This window comes from Carettochelys insculpta, chromosome 12, assembly GCF_033958435.1.
Source record: "Carettochelys insculpta isolate YL-2023 chromosome 12, ASM3395843v1, whole genome shotgun sequence".
NCBI classification, from domain to species: domain Eukaryota; kingdom Metazoa; phylum Chordata; order Testudines; family Carettochelyidae; genus Carettochelys; species Carettochelys insculpta.
This window is the reverse complement of record NC_134148.1, coordinates 12,689,531-12,710,108: the sequence shown is the minus strand read 5'-3', so window position 1 is coordinate 12,710,108 and position 20,578 is coordinate 12,689,531. Positions and strand designations below refer to the sequence as shown.

Here is a 20,578-nt window from a genome sequence, read left to right as displayed (position 1 = left end):
GCCTATGCTGCCGTGAACCTTAAAAACCTTTAACATGCTTTGATATGCCACTTTGAAATGGGAGCAGATTAAAGCACACCAAGGAAATTTTCGTGCAGAGCACCAGGGACCACATGAACACTTTGGCTGTGTTTATACTTGCCCAGAAGGTCAACAGCTGACACACAATTTTAGGTGCACCAGTTGCATAGCTAAAATTGACTTTTCAGCTGTTGACTTCCGTGTCTGTCTTCACACCTGCCCGTTGATCTTCCTTAATCCTCACCACTTGTGAGGAGTTCCAAGGTCACCATTGACCCCAGAACACACTGTCTCACCCATGCATGAAACAGCACCCTGGATGATAGAATATGAGCAGTCGATCTTCTGTGGTCAGTGTAAATGTAGCTTTGGTGACGATCTCCCCATGGTCTATGAAAACTGGCTTATGAATATAAATATGCACAACTTTGTGTTGTTTTGTCCAAAGCATCTCATGTACCCTACCAAGCTGCTATAGTTTTTCTCCAATTTGGGTTTTTCATAGTTTTGCTTTTATTTAGGGCATGGTTGGCAACCAAAACAGGAAGAAGAGAACTTTTTCAAATTTGGTAAAATTCAATAATTCAAGAGACACTGTGTGTGAATGTTGGACGGTCCTTAATAAGTAACTTCAAACCATACATTTTGTAACCCCTATTTTAAGAACAGCACACACAAAGATTTTTAGTGTGTTACATATTTACTGCTGGATGTTCACAAATGTTTTACATATTCTGAGTTGCATTTTTTGGTGGTGGTGAACTTCTCATTGCAAATGAGACAAAGGGAGCCCAGCCAAACACCGTATAAAGGTGAAGAACTGGGTCCATGCAGTGTGATATTGTCTCTTTGATTTTCCCCTCTGTGAAGCCATTCCAACCCCACTTTAATTATGCCAATTTTATTTCATGTTTAATTTCAGTCTTAAAAATGCATGTTGCCATTCACAGCAGGAATGCTGAAAGTTTCCTTTTCCTTTTTAAAATCAAGATGTTATTAGCAACACGATCAAGACACAGATACAGTATCATATCCCATAATGCATTTCACATCTTAAAGCTTTATCCAGTTTCTTGAGATTGCATATAATTTCCTATTTAGATGAGTTGCTCATTGTTGGGCTTTTAGATATTCAGAATTTGTCAAAAATAATCAGGAGGTAATAATCAGGAGGCCCTTTTTTTTTTTTTTTGTTCCCAACACTTTGCAATTATAGCATTAGGCGCCACAATGAAGTCCTTATAGAGCGGCATGTGGCTCCAGGGTGTGTCAGGCAGACTGCAAGGCAGCCCAAAGGCAAAGAACTGATAGCTTCTCATTGCTTATACAGGCTTTCCAATAGGATGGGAAACTTTTGTTCTATAAAAACCCCAGTCCCATCCCATGGAAAACAATGAATCAAAACAGCTTTTGATTCCTGGTGGCATGGTAACATTTCTCTCTAGCACCAACCATCTTCTAGACTTACAGAACAAACAATGCTGTTTACAAGTTACTAAGTTGATCACCCCACTCAAAGGGGAAGGAATAATGGCTCTTATCAGCACATTTAAAAAGACTTCCAGTTCATGTTTCTATCGTCATCTAGAATGATACATGCACCAAAATAAACTATATAGATCCAGCAGATTGTACATCAGCTATTTTGTCCAAAGCATCTCCAACTTACGCATATTTATATTCATAAGCCAAATTTCATAAAGGTGTGGGGGGCGCAAATTTATGGCACAGTAGGGACAGATTCACACCCCAGCTTGGTATGAGATAAGTACAGGTAGGTAGCCCTGCAACTCTGCGGCTATCCACATGCACAGACCTGGACATGGATATTCCTTGCTCAATTCTGCGGATGCAGATACCAATTTTGTATTATCAATATAAACTATGTGAAATTGCCAACCCAGAGACATATTAAGACAATAATGTCTTCAACAAACTGGAAAAAACAAAGCGAAAAAATGTCAAGTAGCAGAAGAAATGGAGAAAAATGGGGACACCTATATTCACATTCCTGCCAGGAGGCATATGCTAACAAAACATTTATGTATTTGTATGACAATTGGTTTAGACCAGTGTTTCCCAAAGTGTGGTACATGTACCACCAGTCATATCTGAAAGAATTCCAAGGGGTACACAGCAGAAAATATATTTCTAAACATCAGGAGATAAGCACTGGGACAGCACTGGGGGCGGGGAGCAGGGTACGCCACTAAGAACTAAGTCCCAAAAGGTTACAAAAATATTTCAAGTTTGGGAAACACTGGTTTAGACTAGACTACAAGGGTATTTTTGTTGTTGGGTTTGTTTTTTTTTTCCATTTTTATTGTTGTTTTCTGTTGGCAGGTGTGCCCTTTATGAACATAAAATATGCATATAACATTACATTGTAACAATGGTTCTTTTACTTCCAGGAAATGTTTGCTAATTTGTTTTATGAAACTATAGTAAATGTTTTTCTGAAGGTCTTTATTTTACATTCAGTTCTTCAATACCATCTCTACTTACAATAATTTATCAAATTTGCAAGGAACGTATCTGCATACTTCAAACAGCCTAATTTAAAATTTTAAAAGGCAAGGAGGACAGTTCAATAAAATGAAAGGACATATAGCATGTCTAAACTCAGTGTTAATTGCAGTACCTGCAGTAAGTAACAAGTTAGGACAGTTTGTTTACACTATATTAGATGGCTTTGCTCTCAGTTCATCTCTTGGAAAACAGAGGACAAACTGCAGTAGGTGATTATAAAAAAGTCTAATTTCATTGCATTTATCAAAAAAAGGAAACAAAAAAAATCATCTTACTTTTTGGCTTACTTCCAGATTACTGCAGAAAACTGGCTTATCGCTTTTTCCTTAAACGAACTTATGAAATTTTTTAACAACTCCATCCAAACTACATTAATTGATTTTTAACTGAAATGCATAGTAATTCTGAGCAGAACTGCCATGATACCTGCATCTCAGGTAGTTGATTCCCCATAAAACTGTAAAATCAGAGTTGTAAAAATAGCTGAACTGACATGCTTTTTTAAAAAAATGAAAAACGCTAAATGCAGATCATGGTAGAGCACTGAAAAGTGATTCTCATACAATAAGGGGCTTTTAGGGGGCAGAATGGATTCTCTCAAGTAATATCACAAGATTCATCCTCCCGCCCTGTATTCTGTTTCCATCAGGAGTCTTGCTGTTCCTTGACATAGTAAATAGCTTTCACTTAATTGAATTACCTGTGATAGATATTGGTGCATGGAGTTGCTACTTTTGACATATGTCACCATGATACTAACAAATGCTCTATAGCTGAATTAAATAATTCTGTTTATGTGTGAACCAGATTGGAATCCATCTTTATCTCCCAGGGCCTCTACAGGTTCCATGGGGCTAATAAGAGGAAAAAATTATTTCGGTCAGAAAAACAAAGCACACAGAGTGCACACTTGCAGACATGCAGAACATTAAGGAGTCCCATTTCTGTAATTTGTTGACCATATCTGCACTAGTACAGGTTTTATGTAATACTGACAAAAAGTATCAGACACACATTAAGCAATATTCAGCGAAGACGGTGATGGGAGGTGTTATGTCACATACATGGGGTTTTTTGTGTTCTAAAAACTGATTACATTATATCTGTAATATATAATTGAAGAAGGCATTCCCAGTTATAGGTTTTTGCTTTTCAAAATGGTCATATAATGGGAAACATACAAAATATCAGTAAAAAATCTGAATTTCTGGAAAATAATTTTTGTACGTTAATTTCCAAGTAAAGTCAACACAGAATCATAAAATACTGGAACAAAGTAGGACCCTAAGAGGTCAAGTCCAGTCCCAACCTCATGGCAGGAGCAAGCACCATCTAGACTGGGGTAGGGAACCCCCTACCCATGGGCTGCTTGCCTGGATCCAGTCCCCAAGGCTTGGGGCTCCCCTCCTCAGCATCTGGCACACAGTGGTGTACAGAGCGTGGAGCCCCAAACCTAGGAGGCCAGAGCCAGACAAGACAGGGCTGGATACAGCCTACAGGTTCTGACTGGTGGCAATAGGAAGCTGCTCTGCATGCTGCCACAGCCACTTCCCCTCCCCTGACTGGCGGAACAGCATATCAATGTTGCCTGGAGAGACTTTTCCTCCACTGCATTGTATTTGTATGTCACACTATGCTCCATGTCACCAATGCACATCCTCACAGGAGTGCCTGCATGGATTTAACTCTCAGCATGGGGCACTGTGGGAATTATTCTGAAAGACAGCAACAGCCAATGTAAGCAATGCAGTATTTACACTGAAGGCAGGTCTACACTACAGGAGAAAGCCAACCTAAGACATGCAACTCCAGCTAGAAGAATTGTGTAGCCGCAGTCGACATACCTCATATAGACTTTCTCCACCATCCCCACAGTGGGAGGTTGATGGGAGAAACTCCCCGTCGACTTTCCTTACTCTTCACGAGGGTGGGGAGCGGTGTTCCCTCTAATTTTTTTCCATCTAGAAGCAGTAAAAATGTTGGTATGTGCACCAAAGCATGTGCAGATGTGCAGTGCCAATGGAAACACATGCTGCCATCTATGGGTGTTCGGGTAATCAGCTGGACAGCACTTGAATCTTTCCTGGGTGGCTGGCTGAGCACTCAGCTTACAGGGAGCACTGGTGAGGTGAATAATGGGGTCAACAGGGACACCCTCAGCATTCACTTTGGCACATCCCTACTAGACATGCTAAATTGAAGCCCAGAAGATCAATCTCCATAGTGTTAATTCTGCAGGAAGTGTGGATGTACCTGACACTCTGTCAACCGAACCACATCTACATCACTGCTATGCCTCTCATTAACATGGAGTTATGCTGCCATACTGTGTAAGGTGTACTGACAGGAGTTGCATTTTAGCGTGCTTTCTTACAGAGCTAGGATGATGAAAGCTGTCTTACACCAGTCGAACTTCATAGCATTGACCAGGGCTCAGTCTCACTTTCAAAAGGGATTTAAGCACTTGGAAACCAAAAGGTGCTTACATCGCTATTGAAAATTGTATTTAAAATCTTAAATCAGTTAGAAATGCCACTAAGAACTTCTGGAAAGACTGCTGAGAACAGCCTACTAATTTTCTATGGGCTGAAAGTCTAAAAGGCAGAGAAACCCAAAAGGACCATAAGCTCAGCCCTCTTTTTGCTTTTGTTGGTCTTATTTTGTATTCTCTTTCCTCTGTCCTTTATTTTTCTGATCCAAGTCATATATGCCAAGCCAACAGACTTGAGAACCAGGAATTGCTCATATTTTAATCAATAAACCTTCAGTTATAGACTTGTTTTTGCCTGAACATTATTATGGCAGTGCTGCTACTAGTTCCTGTCATCAGGAAAGAGAGGGAAAACTACATCCAGCTATGACAGGGTGTCCAACCCGTGGCTCTTTGAGCCATTAAACGCAGCTCCTCCTGAAACTGTCTAAAACGACTAACCTACCTACCACCAGCCCAGAAAAGGAGCACTACTTTTTATTTTTCCCTTATTTTGTCTTCTTTTTGTTTCTGTGTATTGATGCAAACTCATTTGACAAAACTTGAACAGCTCTGAATGCTCAGGTTGAGACATCATTTCTATTCCTTCAATAAGGAAAAAAGCTGGTTTTACAACTTGCCAATTTTTCCTGCCTTCTTAGATTAATTAAGTAGAAGGGTTAACATGTACTGTGATTACTGAGAATCATAGAAGAGTAGGACTGGAAGGGACCTCGAGAGGCCATCGAGTCCAGCCCCCTGCCCTCATAGCAGGACCAAGCACTTTCTAGACCATCCCTGAAAGCCATCTATCTAACCTCTTCTTAAATAGCTCTAGTGATGGAGATTCTACCACCTCCCTTGGCAATTTGTTCCAGTGTTTGATCACCCTGACAGTTAGGAACTTTTTCCTAATGTCCAACCTGAACCTCCCCTGCTGCAATTTCAGTCCATTGCCTCTTGTTCTATCCTCAGAGGCAAGGAAGAACAAGTTCCCTCCCTCTGCCTTATGACACCCTTTTAGATACCTGAAAACTGCTATCATGTGCCCCCTCAATCTTCTCTTTTCTAAACTAAACAAGCCCAATTCTTTCAGCCTTTCTTCATAGGTCATCTTCTCTAGACCTTTGATCATTCTCGTTGCTCTCCTCTGGACCCTCTCCAATTTCTCCACATCCTTCCTGAACTGCGGTGCCCAGAACTGGACACAATACTCCAGCTGAGGCCTAACCAGCACAGAGTAGAGCGGGAGAATGACTTCTCGTGGCTTGTTCACAACACACCTGTTAATGCATCCTAGAATCATGTTTGCCTTTTTCGCAACAGCATCACACTGTTGACTCATATTTAGCTTGTGGTCCACTATAGCCCCTAGATCCCTTTCTGCTGTACTCATTCCTAGGCAGTCCTTTCCCATTCTGCATGTGTGACACTGATTGTTCCTTCCTAAGTGGAGCACTTTGCATTTGTCCTTATTAAACTTCATCCTGTTTACCTCAGCCCATTTCTCCAGTTTATCCAGATCCTTTTGAATTATGACCCTATCCTCCAAAGAAGTTGCAACCCCTCCCAGCTTGGTATCATCTGCAAACTTAGTAAGTGTACTTTCTATGTCAATATCTAAATCGTTAATGAAGATATTGAACAGAACCGGTCCTAAAACAGACCCCTGCGGAACCCCACTAGTTATACTTTTTCAGCCCGATTGAAAACCATTAATAACTACTCTCTGGGTACGGTTATCCAGCCAGTTGTTCACCCACCTTATAGTAGCCCCGTTTAAGTTGTATTTGCATAGTTTATTGATAAGTATATTATGTGAGACCGTGTCAAATGCTTTACTGAAGTCTAGGTATACCACATCCACCGCTCCCACGATTTACCAAAAATGATTGCTAAAGGCTCAGATACCTCTACTATCAGCTCCTTGAGGATTCCAGGATGCATTTTATCAGGCCCTGGTGATCTGCAGACATCTAAATTTTTCTAAGTAAATTTTAGTTTTTTCTTTTCTTATTTCAACTTCTAAGCCTACCCCTTTTCCACTAGCATTCTCTATGTCAGGCATTCCTTCCGATTTCTCAGTGAAGACCGAAACAAAGAAATCATTAAATTCCCTGTTACTGTTCCTCCCTCCTCACTGACCAATGGCCCTACCCTCTCCTTAGTCTTCCTCTTGTTACCAATGTATTTGTAAAAAGCCTTCTTGTTTCCCTTTATGCTTGTAGCTAGTTTGAGCTCATTTTTTGCCTTAGCATTTCTAATCTTGCTCCTGCACGTTCGTGTTGTTTGCCTATATTCGTCCTTCGTAATTTGTCCTAGTTTCCATTTCTTATACGATTCCTTTTTTATTTTGAGATCATGCGAGATCTCCTGGTTAAGCCAAGGCAGTCTTTTGCCATGTTTTCTATCTTTGCTACACAGTTGGATAGCTTGCTTTTGGGCCCTTAATAATGTCCCTTTGAAAAACTGCCAACTTTCTTCAGCCGTTTTTCCCCTCAGTTTAGCTTCCCATGGGACCTTACCTACCAGCTGTCTGAGTTTACCAAAATCTGCCTTCCTGAAATCCATTATCTCTATTGTACTGTTTTCCCTTCTACCCTTCCTTAGAATTGTGAACTCTATGATTTCATGATCACTTTCACCCAAGCATCCTTCTACTTTCAAATTCTCAATAATTTCCTGCCTATTTGTTAAAATTAAATCTAGACCAGCTTCCCCTCTGGTAGCTTTTTCAACCTTTTGGAATAAAAAGTTGTCTGCAATGCAATCCAAGAATTTATTGGACAGTCTGTCCCCTCCTGTATAAGTTTCCCAACATATACCTGGATAGTTGAAGTCCCCCATCACCACCAAATTCTGGGCCCTGGATGATTTTGTTAGCTGTTTAAAGAAAACCTCATCCACCTGGCTAAGGGGCCTGTAGTAGACTCCTAGTAGGACCTCAATCCTTGTTTTTTACTCCTCTGAGTCTAACCCATCAATTCATGGGAATAAGGGGACTTCGAAGTAGGCGGGGTCCTTTTGAAAAGGAGCCCCGATGGGACGAGACGCGCGGCGGCGAGGCGCGTCAATTTCGAAGTGCCACGGCCGCCCGCATGCTAATGAAGCGCTGAATATACATTTCAGCGCTTCATTAGTAAACTTCGAAATGGCCATTTGCGTGGCCATTTCGAAGTTTGGGGCATGTGTAGACGTAGCCATTATCTGACAATCACCTGATAAGCATACATTATTTATTCAAAGTGTTACAGAGAATCAGTGTATAAGTATGCATACTTAGTGAAACACTATTTGAAACACTTGGATTTTCAAAATCTTTTCTCTGTGTACCTCTGAAAATGGATTATAAAAATGCAAATTGTGGTAACAGAGGCATCATTAATTTGATATAAAAACATACTGTACCTGCCACAGGAATCATTTTAACAGAAACCGGGATTTCCCACTGTTCCTTGTAATTTAGTCCATGATTATTCAACAAAGTAAATAATGACTGACTATTTAAAACTAGTTGAGGAGAATACTTTGAAGCAAGCTTTTCAACATTTGGATCCAAACTAAGGTCCTGAAATAAAGAAAATAAATAATGACTTTTTAAATATTAAACAAAACAAAGTTAATTAAAATATCCAGTTTTTTAAAAAATATTTATTGAATGTATTTGAAAACAAATGTTCACATACAACATTAGTATTTGAGTTCAGAATCAAAGGCACCTAAATGCAAAGTGCTAGAAGCATTCTATGAACACTATACTTATATTTTGTTGCACAAAGAAGTATCTAGTAGATTACAGCTACTCTGAATTAGCAGAAAAAAGGGAACAGAGAAAAGCAATAAACAGCTGTATGACACATCACCACCCCCACCACTGGATTCCTATCACAGTTAGTTTAGGCCATATAAATCACAGATGTGGTAGGAAAAGGAGGAACCACTAGCTATTTCTTCCAGGGTTTTGCTGGTGAACTGTATTGGGTTCACAGCTGCAGGACTACCTTTTGATGAACAAGGGGACATGTTAATACTTTCATCCTGACTTATCTTCTTGTATGTCTGAGATATTTCTAAATCTCAACCTTTCAAAGTCTCTGGGGCTGCATCTACACTGAGAAATTCAATTTATTTTTCTTGACTTTCTAATTCTGGAATTTGTAAGTTTGATTTTGACCATCCTCACTTCACACCAGGCTCCCCACAAAGTTGAATCATTGCTGCCACACACACATTGGCTAACTCTGACTGTTGCAGTAGTGCATTGTGGGAAGCTAGCCCACAGTTCCCTCACCCCCGTAGCATTCTGGGTACGCTCGCTGGTCTTGACGTCATCTTCCCCCATTGAATTTTCATCATTCCCCTCCTGATCCCTGAAAATAATGCAGAAGACACTCAAAATTAGAAGAAGCTATTTTTGGTGTCCCCACACACTACATTGCCAACATGGGTGCAGCGACTGTATTCTCAACTGGCCGTCCAATGAGTATCCCACTTCCCATCATTGCATGCATGTGATCCCCAAAAATAATGAAGAACGTAGGAAGAAAGACTTTTGGTTTCCCCATAAATTTTGTTGTTAATGGAAAGGGTTTTGCCTTTCCAGAGCACTATAAGGCTTCTGTACAATGACTGTGTTCTCAACTGGCCATTCACCGAGTACTCCACCTCCCATCATTGCCAAAATGTTATCCCTGAAAATACTGCAGGGGCCCGGAATGCTTCCTACATTGAGAAGAATGTAGGAAGAAACAATTTTATAGTTTCCCCATACACTATATGCAGTTGGGGAGAGTCTTAATGCGGGGTCCTGGACGGTGCAGGAAGAAAAGAATTGTTGGTTTTCCCCTAGCAGCAGCAAGCCCACGTATGGGCCAAGGGAGCAGTCACTGGATGACCAGTTGAAATGGTCCTCTCCTGGCAGCAGCAAGTCCTGTTGCCGCCGGGGTAGGCTTTTCCCCAGTGGCAGCAGCAACCCCAGGTGTGGGCCAAGTGCGGGGTGTTACTGGATGACCAGCTGAAGTAGTCCTCCCCCCGTCAGCAGCAAGCCCCTTAGCCACCTGAGGAGACATTTCTCCATTGGCAGCAGCAAGCCCAGGTATGGGTCAAAGGGGAGGGGGATCAGTGGATGACCAGTTGAGCTGTGCCTCTCCAGCGGCAGCAAAGCCCCCAGTATCTTAACCACCAGGGGAGACTTCCCCATGACAGCAGCAAAGCCCTCTCTTTCCGACGGAACTGGCAGCATTGCCAGCACTGAACGGCAGAAACATCCTTTTACTGGGTTGGTTTGGGGGTTACCCACGTGATGTGGCTGAGCACGGGAAAGACCCAGACTGTGTGGCGCCTGTGGGGGAGGGAAGGGGATTCGCACACAAATGTAAATGGCTGAGAAGCAGTTTCTCGGTGCGTTATGCAAGCACAACCCCAACACAGCCTTGTTGACGTGATATGGCGGCGCACGGGCTGGCACGAAGCAGCACGGAAAAAAGTAGCAAGTTACAGACAGAGCCATGAACTCCCTACAGCGGCTATCTGAAGGGGTAGATACACTCACACTGCTAACAGCAGAGGAAGAAAAAAGCCATTTCTCAGGCTGCCATACTAATATGAGCCTGCAGTTAATGGCTTGTTGCTCCCGCTTGCAAATTCAGGCTCCTCCTGTTACTGGAGAGTAGCGGCCAGAGCAGAGCAGTGAGGGGGCATTACAGGTTACATACAGGAGACCTCTGGAGGCTAATAATTTTGCATTTAAGATGGGGAGCTTCCATGTTTGTATTTAATCGAATTTCTGAATTTGAGCTTGACGCTATACCCATCAGGTAACTGCAATTTTGTAATCTCAAGATTAGTGCACCCAATATTGAGCTAATGGTTTTTACAGTGAGGACAGTCACATAGTAAATTTGAGCTAAGTGAATTAAATTCAATTTTATCTCTTAGTGTAGACGCAGCCTGAGCCTCTTGAATGGTCACTGAAGGACATATGAACATAGCTCCTGTACTAATGTATGACAAGCTACAGTACAACCCTGAGATACATGCAACTCGAGTTGCAGAAAACCACTGCTGTCAGGGGTGGTAGCCTGACTCTTGGCTGCTGCCCCGACAAGAGCGGTTTCCCTATTCCTGGGAGTAGGGAGAAGTTGGGAACCAGGCGACAGCCTGGCGCTTGGCTCCCTTCCACTGGCAAGGGCCAGGAAACTGATCAGCACCAGTCAGTCAGTTTCCTGTCTCATGTGAGCCACAGGGAGCTGGAGCCTGGCTCCCAGTTGCCCTTGGCTCCCAGAAGTCTGAAAACTAATAGTGCTGCTGCATTGCTCGGTTTCTCTGCTCCTGGGAGCAGTGGGTACCTGGCTTCCCGAGTTGCATGTAAATTCAACTGACATGGGGTTGCCAAAAATGCAACCTCTGCATAAGTCAGAGGCCGACTGCATATGAATTTTTTTTAAGTCACATCACACAGCCTATGTGATAACAATAAGAAGCTGCTGTTTCCTATCTTTATATGAGAATACTAACAATTTATAACATTTTCAGAAAACTATTTGACATGCAGCTTAATAAACTGTTTAACTCTGACTTCATAATCCGTAAGAGGGTTACTCAGCTTGTGCAGTAACAGAGGTTTGAGATGGTTGTCCTTATGGGTGCGCCACCTGGGTATTACAGTACCGCTGCACACCCGTCAGAGAAATTACTGTAGCAGTTCCCTTGGTGGACGGTACAAGCGAAGCGGCTGGAGTGTGCTGAACATGGTGGCTGCTGCACATGCTCAGCCCCAAAACCCCTCCATTCCTCCTCTGCAGAGAGAGAAAGTATGTGGAAGACGACAGAAAGAAGGGTGGGTGGTGGAGCACCCACTGGGTCAGCCATCTTGAAGAACCTCAGTTACTGCACGAGGTGAGTAACCCTCTCTCCCTTGAGGAGTGTCCATGTGAGTGTTCCACCTTATGAAGCAGCCTTCACTGATGGTGATTGACGATAAATGAGAAGGTGGAAATTCAGATGCTGATTCCTCTGTAGGGTTGTCTGAGCCTTCTTCTTTGTCCAAGTGTGGCGATATAGCTGGGGATATATTAGGTCTAGGCAAATGAGGCAAGGTGTACATGCTCAGTGGCTGTTTTACTCTGTAACATGCCCAGGGATCCCAGTAAGGCCAGGAGGGAGGTGATGGACAATGGGATCCACTGTTGCTGTTGTTGCTAGTGGGGTGACTGTCATGGCAATTTAAGGAGAGGAATGATGAAGAGTGTCACAGGCCACTACACTACTGTCATCACCTTCACCACTGTCCACTGATTGCTCTGACCCTGTGGGAGATGCCATGAATCTAAGGCAGGGAGTCAGTGGTATGTCATCAGTGCCAAACAGAGGAGTGCCCAGTATCAACAGCACTGCTAGTTCGTTTGCCATGGAAAAGGGCATGACAACTGGAGGAACAGGTGTGGAGCCCCATGTGGAGGCAGTATGAGGAGCCTTTCATGTGTCTGGTGCCATTTTTTTGCTCTGTACTGACTGTGCCAGGTCGATCTTGCAGAGGCTTAGGGACAATGTGTGGCAGCAATGCCGGCAGCTTGTTCGCTGAGGAGTCTATTTTGGTTGGTGCTAGCATAGCCAATTTCGGCTTTTTTTGTGCCATTGTCTTAGAGCTGGCACTGGGAGGGTCTGTAGCTCCTTTGGTCATCTCAGCGCTGGAGGTGCCCAGAACCTTGCAATCTGGTGCCTTAGAGTGAACCAATACCAGGGTGGTTTTTCCTTATGGGAGTGGTTCGATGAGGCAATTTCTCCTGGGTCTCTGATAGTTTCTTCTTGCCCTTTGTTGGGCTGGAGTCTTGTAGGGATGATTTACACAGAGGTGCCAGTGCTTCTGAGGTAGCCATTGGTGAAGGCTGCAATGGTGGCGAGGAGTGTTCAGTGCCAGAGACTGGTTGCACAGACTTTTCAATGAGGAAAAGTTGTAACTCTCTTGCTTGCTTTGTTCTACAGGTGATCATCCTGCAGTGGAGACATGGAGATGCAGTGTCCCTCACCTAAACACACTGAGAATGACCACCTGAAACAGGGATGGACATTCTGCAGATCACACATCTTTTGAATCCTGGCGATCCAGGCATGACTAACTCTAAAAAAGACTAAACTTAAAAAAAAACAAAAAAAAAAAAACGAACAAGTAGTCCTGTGGCACCTTATAGACCAACAAATATTTTGGGGCATAAGCTTTTGTGGGCAAAGACCCCCTTTGTCTACACTATCACTAACAAATGCTAAAGCTGAAACTACAACTATGAACAACAAGTAGCTGTCTAAAATACTGAGGAGAGATGTTAAAGGAAATTTTATGGGGACAGTAGCGGGTTCTGACTGGTGTCGATGGTGGCAGAGAAGGAACTGAGGGTTTGGTGGGCTGCTCATGTGCAGCAGCCGCTTTCAGCACATGCCAGCTGCTTCACAAGCACAGCCTTCCAAGGGAACAGCGACTAATTCTTTGAGCAAAGGTGCAGCAGTACCCTAATACCTAGGTGGAGCACTCACAAGGATCCTATTTAAAGAGCAAATAAATTCCTATAATGAGGAAAAAAAATCCTGTGTAAACTATTATCCAACTTCCTTTTTAAAACAGATTCTTAAACAGAGTACTGTGAACAACAGCTCAATCTAAATTCAAGGTTACAGATAGCCAACATTTCACATTCTAAGGGCATCAACTAATGTCTACTGAAGTGAATGGAATTTACTGCAGTGCTGTTTCAGACTTTTAAAAGGCAGGGTGAGTGCCATAATAGAAATGCTACATTGATCATGAACCACTAGAGAGAATGATATGAATAAAACATTTACCTTTTATTACACTCACTGTAATAACAAATGTTACTCACATCATGCATAGCAGAAGCTTTCTGTTCCGGGGTTGCAAAAGATGCTACAGTTTCATAATCTGTGGATAGCTGTACTTTCATATACAGGGCAGGTGACCATACTTTAGCAAATCTTGCCTTTCCCTTGAATAAAATAAAGCAGAATCACATATTGGCATTTGTGTTCATATTTTATATTAGATACTTAGAATGAAAATAGTGCCTATAAAAATACTCTTTAAAAATCTTAAATTTTTATATTTTAAATATATTCATACAGAAGAGTTACATTCCAGTCTCCAATTTAATTACTTCTATAAGCAGTGTCTTGCAAATTGTATCCTGTAACATAAGCATGCAAGAATGATCTCAATCACTACAGCATTACTTAATGTAATGCATGGTGAATACAAGTTACCAAAAAATATTATCTGAACTTATGTATTTTACCAATGCAAGAACACTTTTCTCCAGCCTGAGGGTCAACTCTGTATTAAATTTGCCTCCCAAGATACTGGTGATGCCATGGAGATTGTAGAACTCAGGGTACTTCTTCATATGTGCAATACTAGCACTTAAAAATTGCTAAAGAAAAACAGAAAGATGTTATGTAGCCTCCGTATTGATATCTTAACAGTTTCACACAAATTAAAATAACCGCTGCAAAAGTTACATCTGCCTTTATCTTCAGCTACAAGAAAGAACCTATATTTCATCCATTTCTGCAAATGGATTTGTTCAGAATACTTCTTTATGCGTCTTCAGAATTCAGTTTAACAGACTGTGACAAGAGGAAAAAGGAAAATTTGAGACTGGCAGGAAGTCGCTTTTCTTTCTCTCTCTCTCTTTTTTTTTTTTTTTAAAGCACTGCTCCAGAAGAGAGGTGGGTACGTGCTCAAATAATGTGATAGAGGCAGGGCTGCGAGTCCCCCAGTATTACCACTGAGTATCTCGGAATTAAAGATTAATACATAATTAAAGACTATATTGTGTGAACAAGCATCCAGGAATATATCTAACCAAAACTGGCACCTCTAGATAGAGACAGCACACAGCAACCTACAGAGGAAAAGGGAACATCTTGTGGTTAAGAAACAGGAACTGAAATTACAAATTATAGATTCTACTCTTGGATCTGACACTGTGTGGTCCTTGGCAAATCACTGGGACCATCATTAAATGGATGAAACTTACTGCTTAACTGGTTAGACTTCAACATCCCCAACTGGGACATGATTTGCTGATTGAATGGGGTGTGTGAGTGAAAAAGACTGAAGAACGTAGGTCATTAAACCATCATTATTATAAAAAAAGGTGGAGACACACCAAACTCAGAAGAATTACAGTCCATATCTCTGAAAGAATTTGAAAGGGAATATGAAAGTGTCTAGCTAAGTTATGTTGGTCTTAAGATGAGAGGTATTTTTAAAAACTAATTTAATTTTCCATATTTAAGAAGCGAGCAAAGAAGGAGAGAGGAAAAGTTACACTTCTGCAGGACTAGTTCCACAGGGGAAAGATACTGGACACACAGATAAAGAATTACAACACTTTTTAAGTATGAAAAATATTAAAGGCAGAAATCAAAATGGATTGTCTCTATCAGTATTGTTAAACAATTTAAGTGCATTAATCAACCGGCAGAAAAGAGTAAAAAACTATTTTCTGTAGCTTAGCATAAAAGCATTTGGTACTTTACCACACCATAGATTACTCTGATCCCTAAAGCTAGAAAGTATAGAACTAAGGACTACTAGCACAGATTAAATGTCATTTTAGGAAAGTGAAACTGGAGGTCTTGATAAGAAAGAACAGTATGGAGTGGACAAACTTGTTCAATTATTATTGTGAACCAAGGCTTCAGAATGCCAGGCACCATAACAAACAAAACAACATTCATTCATTCTCTCTCACAACCACCCCCCACTACCACAGAGCACTGAATTCAAGTGTGCTTCATGAGTTACTTTTTTTGTATTTCCTCTGCGTAAGTTACCATGGCTGTGTCTACACTAGCTCCCTACTTCAAAGGGAGGATGGTAGGTAAGATGTTGGGAGTTTATTAATGAAGTGCTGCACTGCATATGCAGCACTTCATTAAGCAAAGTGCCCCCCATGGCAACTCCAAAGTTTTAAACTTCAAAGTGTCGGCTCGCATCTAGCTGCGGCTCACCTGCTGGTACTTCAAAGTGCCCAGGACACTTCCAAGTCCCTTTACTCCTCAAAATTTTGAAGTAGGAGGTAGTGTAAACAAGCCCCATGAGTTTATAATTTCAAAAGTAATTAAGATGTTCTTACAATCTTATTTTGGAGGTTCTGCAGGTGATGAGGCAGGAACAAACAAAGCAGAGAAACAGATTAATGTACTCTTATCTCCCACACATTTTTCCCAGTTTTGAAAACCTTTAAAAATAAATCCAATGTGTCTTTTTAAGTTCTCCTCTTCAAAAAAACAGCTAAGTCATTTTTTGACTATAGTAGCTGAGAGCCATAGATAACATTTGTTGTCCTGTTCCACCAGGAATAGCAGATAGAGAAAAAAGCTCTTAGAAGACTTTAGAAGTTTTGGGTACAATGCAAATAAATACTTATTGTATTCATCATCATCATCATCAACCTTAGGCTCAGTGCCAGTTGGTGTCTGATGCCTCTCACTATTTCCTTCCATCTTTCCCTGACCAGTGCGGAGTGGCTTAGTTTCTGTAGACTAGCTCTGCACCAATCTACTACATCTATCCATTCTCTGTGGGGTCTGCCTCTCCTATTTGAGCCATTCATTATGGTGAATACCAGGGTCTTGATTTTTTGTTTGCCATTCATTCTGCAAATATGCCCAAATAGTTGTAGCTTCTGTTCTATAAACCTTCTGCAGCAGGTTCTCTTTCAGCTGTATCATTCTATATAATGCCTCATTGGTGACCTTCTGCATCCATTCTATTCTCAGAATCTTTCTATAACTACTCCTTTTGAACACCAACATTCTTCTTTTTGAATCTTTCGTTATCACCCATGCGTCACATCCATACAACAGGCTGCTGAATACACATCTTTAGACGCTCAGCTTCATTCTTAAGCTAACTGCTTTGCTTTTCTAGATCTTATCCATCGCCTTCAAACTCGTTCTTGCTTTCGATATTCTAGTCGCTATTTCCTTCTTACTGTCTAGATCACGTTATGTTGCTCCCCAGATGTGAGCTTCTCTACATTTTCTAGTTCATTACCATCGACACTGATCTTCCTTCCTATTTCCTTATCTCCAAATACCATTGTTTTTGTTTTATTGATGTTCATAATCAGTCTGTACCACTTCCCTTCTTCATTTAACACCTGCACCGTTTTATTGTATTATACATACAAAAAAGTCTGTGGAGCTATAACTATCACATTTGATACAGTACACAAAGGCATTAGGAGTACTTAAAAGTTTACATTTTTATTCAGCTGTCAATCTGTAAATACATATTTAGGCCTGTCAAAAAAGAAGAAATTTTTATTACAGTTTGCAGTGAACTCAATAAGTCCTTCCCAGAAAATAAGCAATGTTCTTTGTAGTCTCATGGGCATGCCCTACCTTCTGTTTGGACACAGACACATTGTTAATCATTCCTTTGCCATGGTATCTGTTTTAGGCAACTTCAGGTGAAGGATACAAGGTTAAAGAGTAGGGGGAACATCCCCTGTGGAATCACATTCCCATGAACTCTGGATGCTGAGACAAATTACACTAGTTTCATATTGTGTATTCCGGGACTGTAGTAATTCATTACTAGTAAAAATTATTCAGTGTTCTGTGCACAACTGCTGCTTCAAAGATGACTTGAGGCAAGCAATTTTATTCAATATAAATCACCCATTAAAGAACACAAAGGAATTTTTAAACTTGAAACCACATTTTGTGACCAGAGGTGTAGGGTCCTCTGTTTATAAAAAAGAGAAACTCCCAAATATAAAACAGTTTACAGCAAATTAATACTAAATTTCAATTTTAATCAAATCCAAAGTCTTCTTTCTTTCTTTTCTGAAACAATACAACTATAGTCTACACTTCCGCTTTCACTGCAAATTAGTGCAGGAACAAAAGTACAATTCCACTCTTGCCACTCATGCATTATTTTACAGTACTGAAGGAATATGTACCATTGTAACAGAAAATACATGGGACCTAGGAGAGGGCTGACCTCAACCTACTTCACTAATGACACCCTCAATTTTCCTATGAGAGTGATTTATCAATTAGAGGGAGTCCACGCAGGTATAGGAAGGTCTCATCTAATCCAGTATTCTTGGTGACCTTTCAAAGCTTTGCGTAACATCATCAAATTAGAGCTAACAGCAGCTCTAAATAAAACTGCATTCTTCTTTAGTTTCAGAATTGAAGAAAAGATACTCAGTTCCTAGTCAGCTGAGATATCTACTATATGACACTGAGCCAGTAGAATACAGTAAACTCTTTCATATCTGGCAGCTCTGGGACCCGTAGATTACTGAATATTTAAATATTCTGGGTAATAGAGAGGTATACCTAGCTATGCATAACACTAAAGAAAAACAAGATTATATATTGAGAAACAAACAAAATGTATGCAGAGTACTTTATTTACAAACCAAGCAGTATTGTATACTGTAAACTTATAGTATATTTGCTGTATTTGTGTATGTTTACTTTCACTACACTGTACTTTTGGAAAATATAACTAAAATTTACTTCTGGTTAGAATGCTGATTCTTTGAGTGTTCCAGATGATAGACGGTCAGTTAAGAGAGTTTACTGTATCTATTTTTTGAAAACCTTATTCATTTAAATGCATTTTAAAGTGTAAATTTCTAGCTTGCTATTGGGATTGAGTGGGAAGTAATATTTCGTAAGAAGACTGTGCCATCCCTCACATCCTACATGCTTAACTAGGTGATGGGGAAAAGTTGCTTACTCTTAGCAGAGACCCAGACACCCAGGAATGACTGACTCCTACGTGGCTAGGGTCTGGGTTCCATGTCCATGGAGAGCCTAAGATGTCAATGGACATTTGATACCTAGCAACTCATGACCATAGATAGCCCATTCCTCCAAGGAAACCAACAGCATCTGACCTGGAGAACAAGGGCTGAGGATGGTCTAATGTTTCCCCTAGAGTAAGAACAAAGGATGGAAAAGCAGGTAGGTGGCATTTTTAAGTGTGGGCTCCTTGAAGGAGTCTCTCCCTGATCTGGGAGAAAAGAGGGGTCAGAGGACTGCGTACATGGGGCTGACCAAGACTGCTGTAACTTTCCGTTCTCTGTGTTAATCAAGAACTTTTTATATTGTGCTCTAGCTCTCTAAGAAAACACACTGTTTTAACCATGCTGGATGAGAGTCAGTGCAGATGCTGATGGTTTGGGCATACAACCTTCTCAGGTGTACAATTCAGGTGGGCTTTCTAAAGGGAGCTCATGAGGGAATGGGAGCGGAAGGTTCCAAATTTCAGTTGAAGGTGACAGTGAAGCCTAGCGTAAGAGCGTGATGTTAAGGAGATGGGGCACACTGAAGGAGTCCTACAGGGGCCATTCCAGAGATGTTCATGAACACCCGACCTGTGGATCCAAGACAGCCGTAAGCAGGATTATGTCACTTGCTTCACTGACAGCAAACTGCTTTTCTTTATTTACATTTGATTACCTAAGTTTACCTAATTTATACTGTGCACATCTGTTCATCCTTACCTAGTATGACCCCCCCGCCCCCAATATGTTCATTTAATGAATGAATGCACAAAAAATTATGTTACCTCAGTATAAAGCTGTGCACCCTCAGGGATGGTATCATAATCCTGACTGCAACTCTTTGCAGCATTCTGTGCAAACTTTAAAAAATCTGCAATTTCACGGTTCACAAATTCTTTCATTTGCTGAAACAAGAAAGGATAAAGAGTCCCATTTTGAAGACAGCAAGAAAAAAAAACAAAAAACAAAACAAAACCCCAACCCCATAACTTAACTGTAAATGTGTACCAGTATTATAAAAGATGGGTTTACCAAATCTCATTGTCCACCTGCATATCTACAAAGCATCTAGTAGGTTATATAACACCACAAGAAGCGAGGTGTCTAGAAAGGGAGCAGTGCAGATATCTCAGTGAAGAACGGAAGGTAGTATGGTCCAGATCTCACTAGATATTCTGCCCTGGCAGATTCTTGTACACCTCCACTGAAGTCAACACAAAGGAGTTTACAGAATTCGATTCTATTGCCTTAAAAAGAGGAGCAACAAATAATAATATAATTAAGGAAAGCGATACATGCCCATGGCACTGTTAGAGCAAGTTTAAATGAGCCATGTCTACATTAGCACTTACATTACTATTAACAACAGCACAGTAGCCCCTGTCACTTAAAAAAACGGGTACTAATTTTTCCAGTGTAGGAACACCCACTGTCACAAAGTAAGAGACAGGAACTGCAAAAAACCAAAAGGACCACAGCACCACCAATGAATCCGTTAATACCGCCTGAAGGATGCAGAATCTCATGATGCACCCGCCCCACATGAAGAATAAGAACTAAAATGTGAACATCACTAAGTGGTGTGTGTCTAACCTGAAAATCTCTTTTAGTGTGGTATTCCACACCCTCACCAAGTCTATTCTACTGCTTAACTAGCTTTATGGTTAGAATGTTTTTCTGGATATCAAATCTAAATCTCCCTTGCTACAAATAAAACCCATTGTTTCTT

At 41.1% G+C, this 20,578-nt stretch overlaps 1 protein-coding gene across 2 annotated transcripts in view; it reads right to left on the bottom strand.

Moving 5' to 3' along the window:
- ICE2 (interactor of little elongation complex ELL subunit 2) overlaps window positions 1-20,578 on the bottom strand; it is a 74,580-nt gene that overhangs the window by 44,865 nt on the left and 9,137 nt on the right. For both annotated transcript variants that reach the window (XM_075007080.1, XM_075007081.1), the window contains exons 4-7: window positions 19,635-19,754; window positions 14,323-14,457; window positions 13,894-14,016; window positions 8,429-8,588 (exon numbers count right to left, since the gene is read on the bottom strand). In XM_075007080.1, coding sequence (XP_074863181.1) covers window positions 8,429-8,588; window positions 13,894-14,016; window positions 14,323-14,457; window positions 19,635-19,754 — 538 coding nt within the window. The remainder of the gene's footprint in view (window positions 1-8,428; window positions 8,589-13,893; window positions 14,017-14,322; window positions 14,458-19,634; window positions 19,755-20,578) is intronic.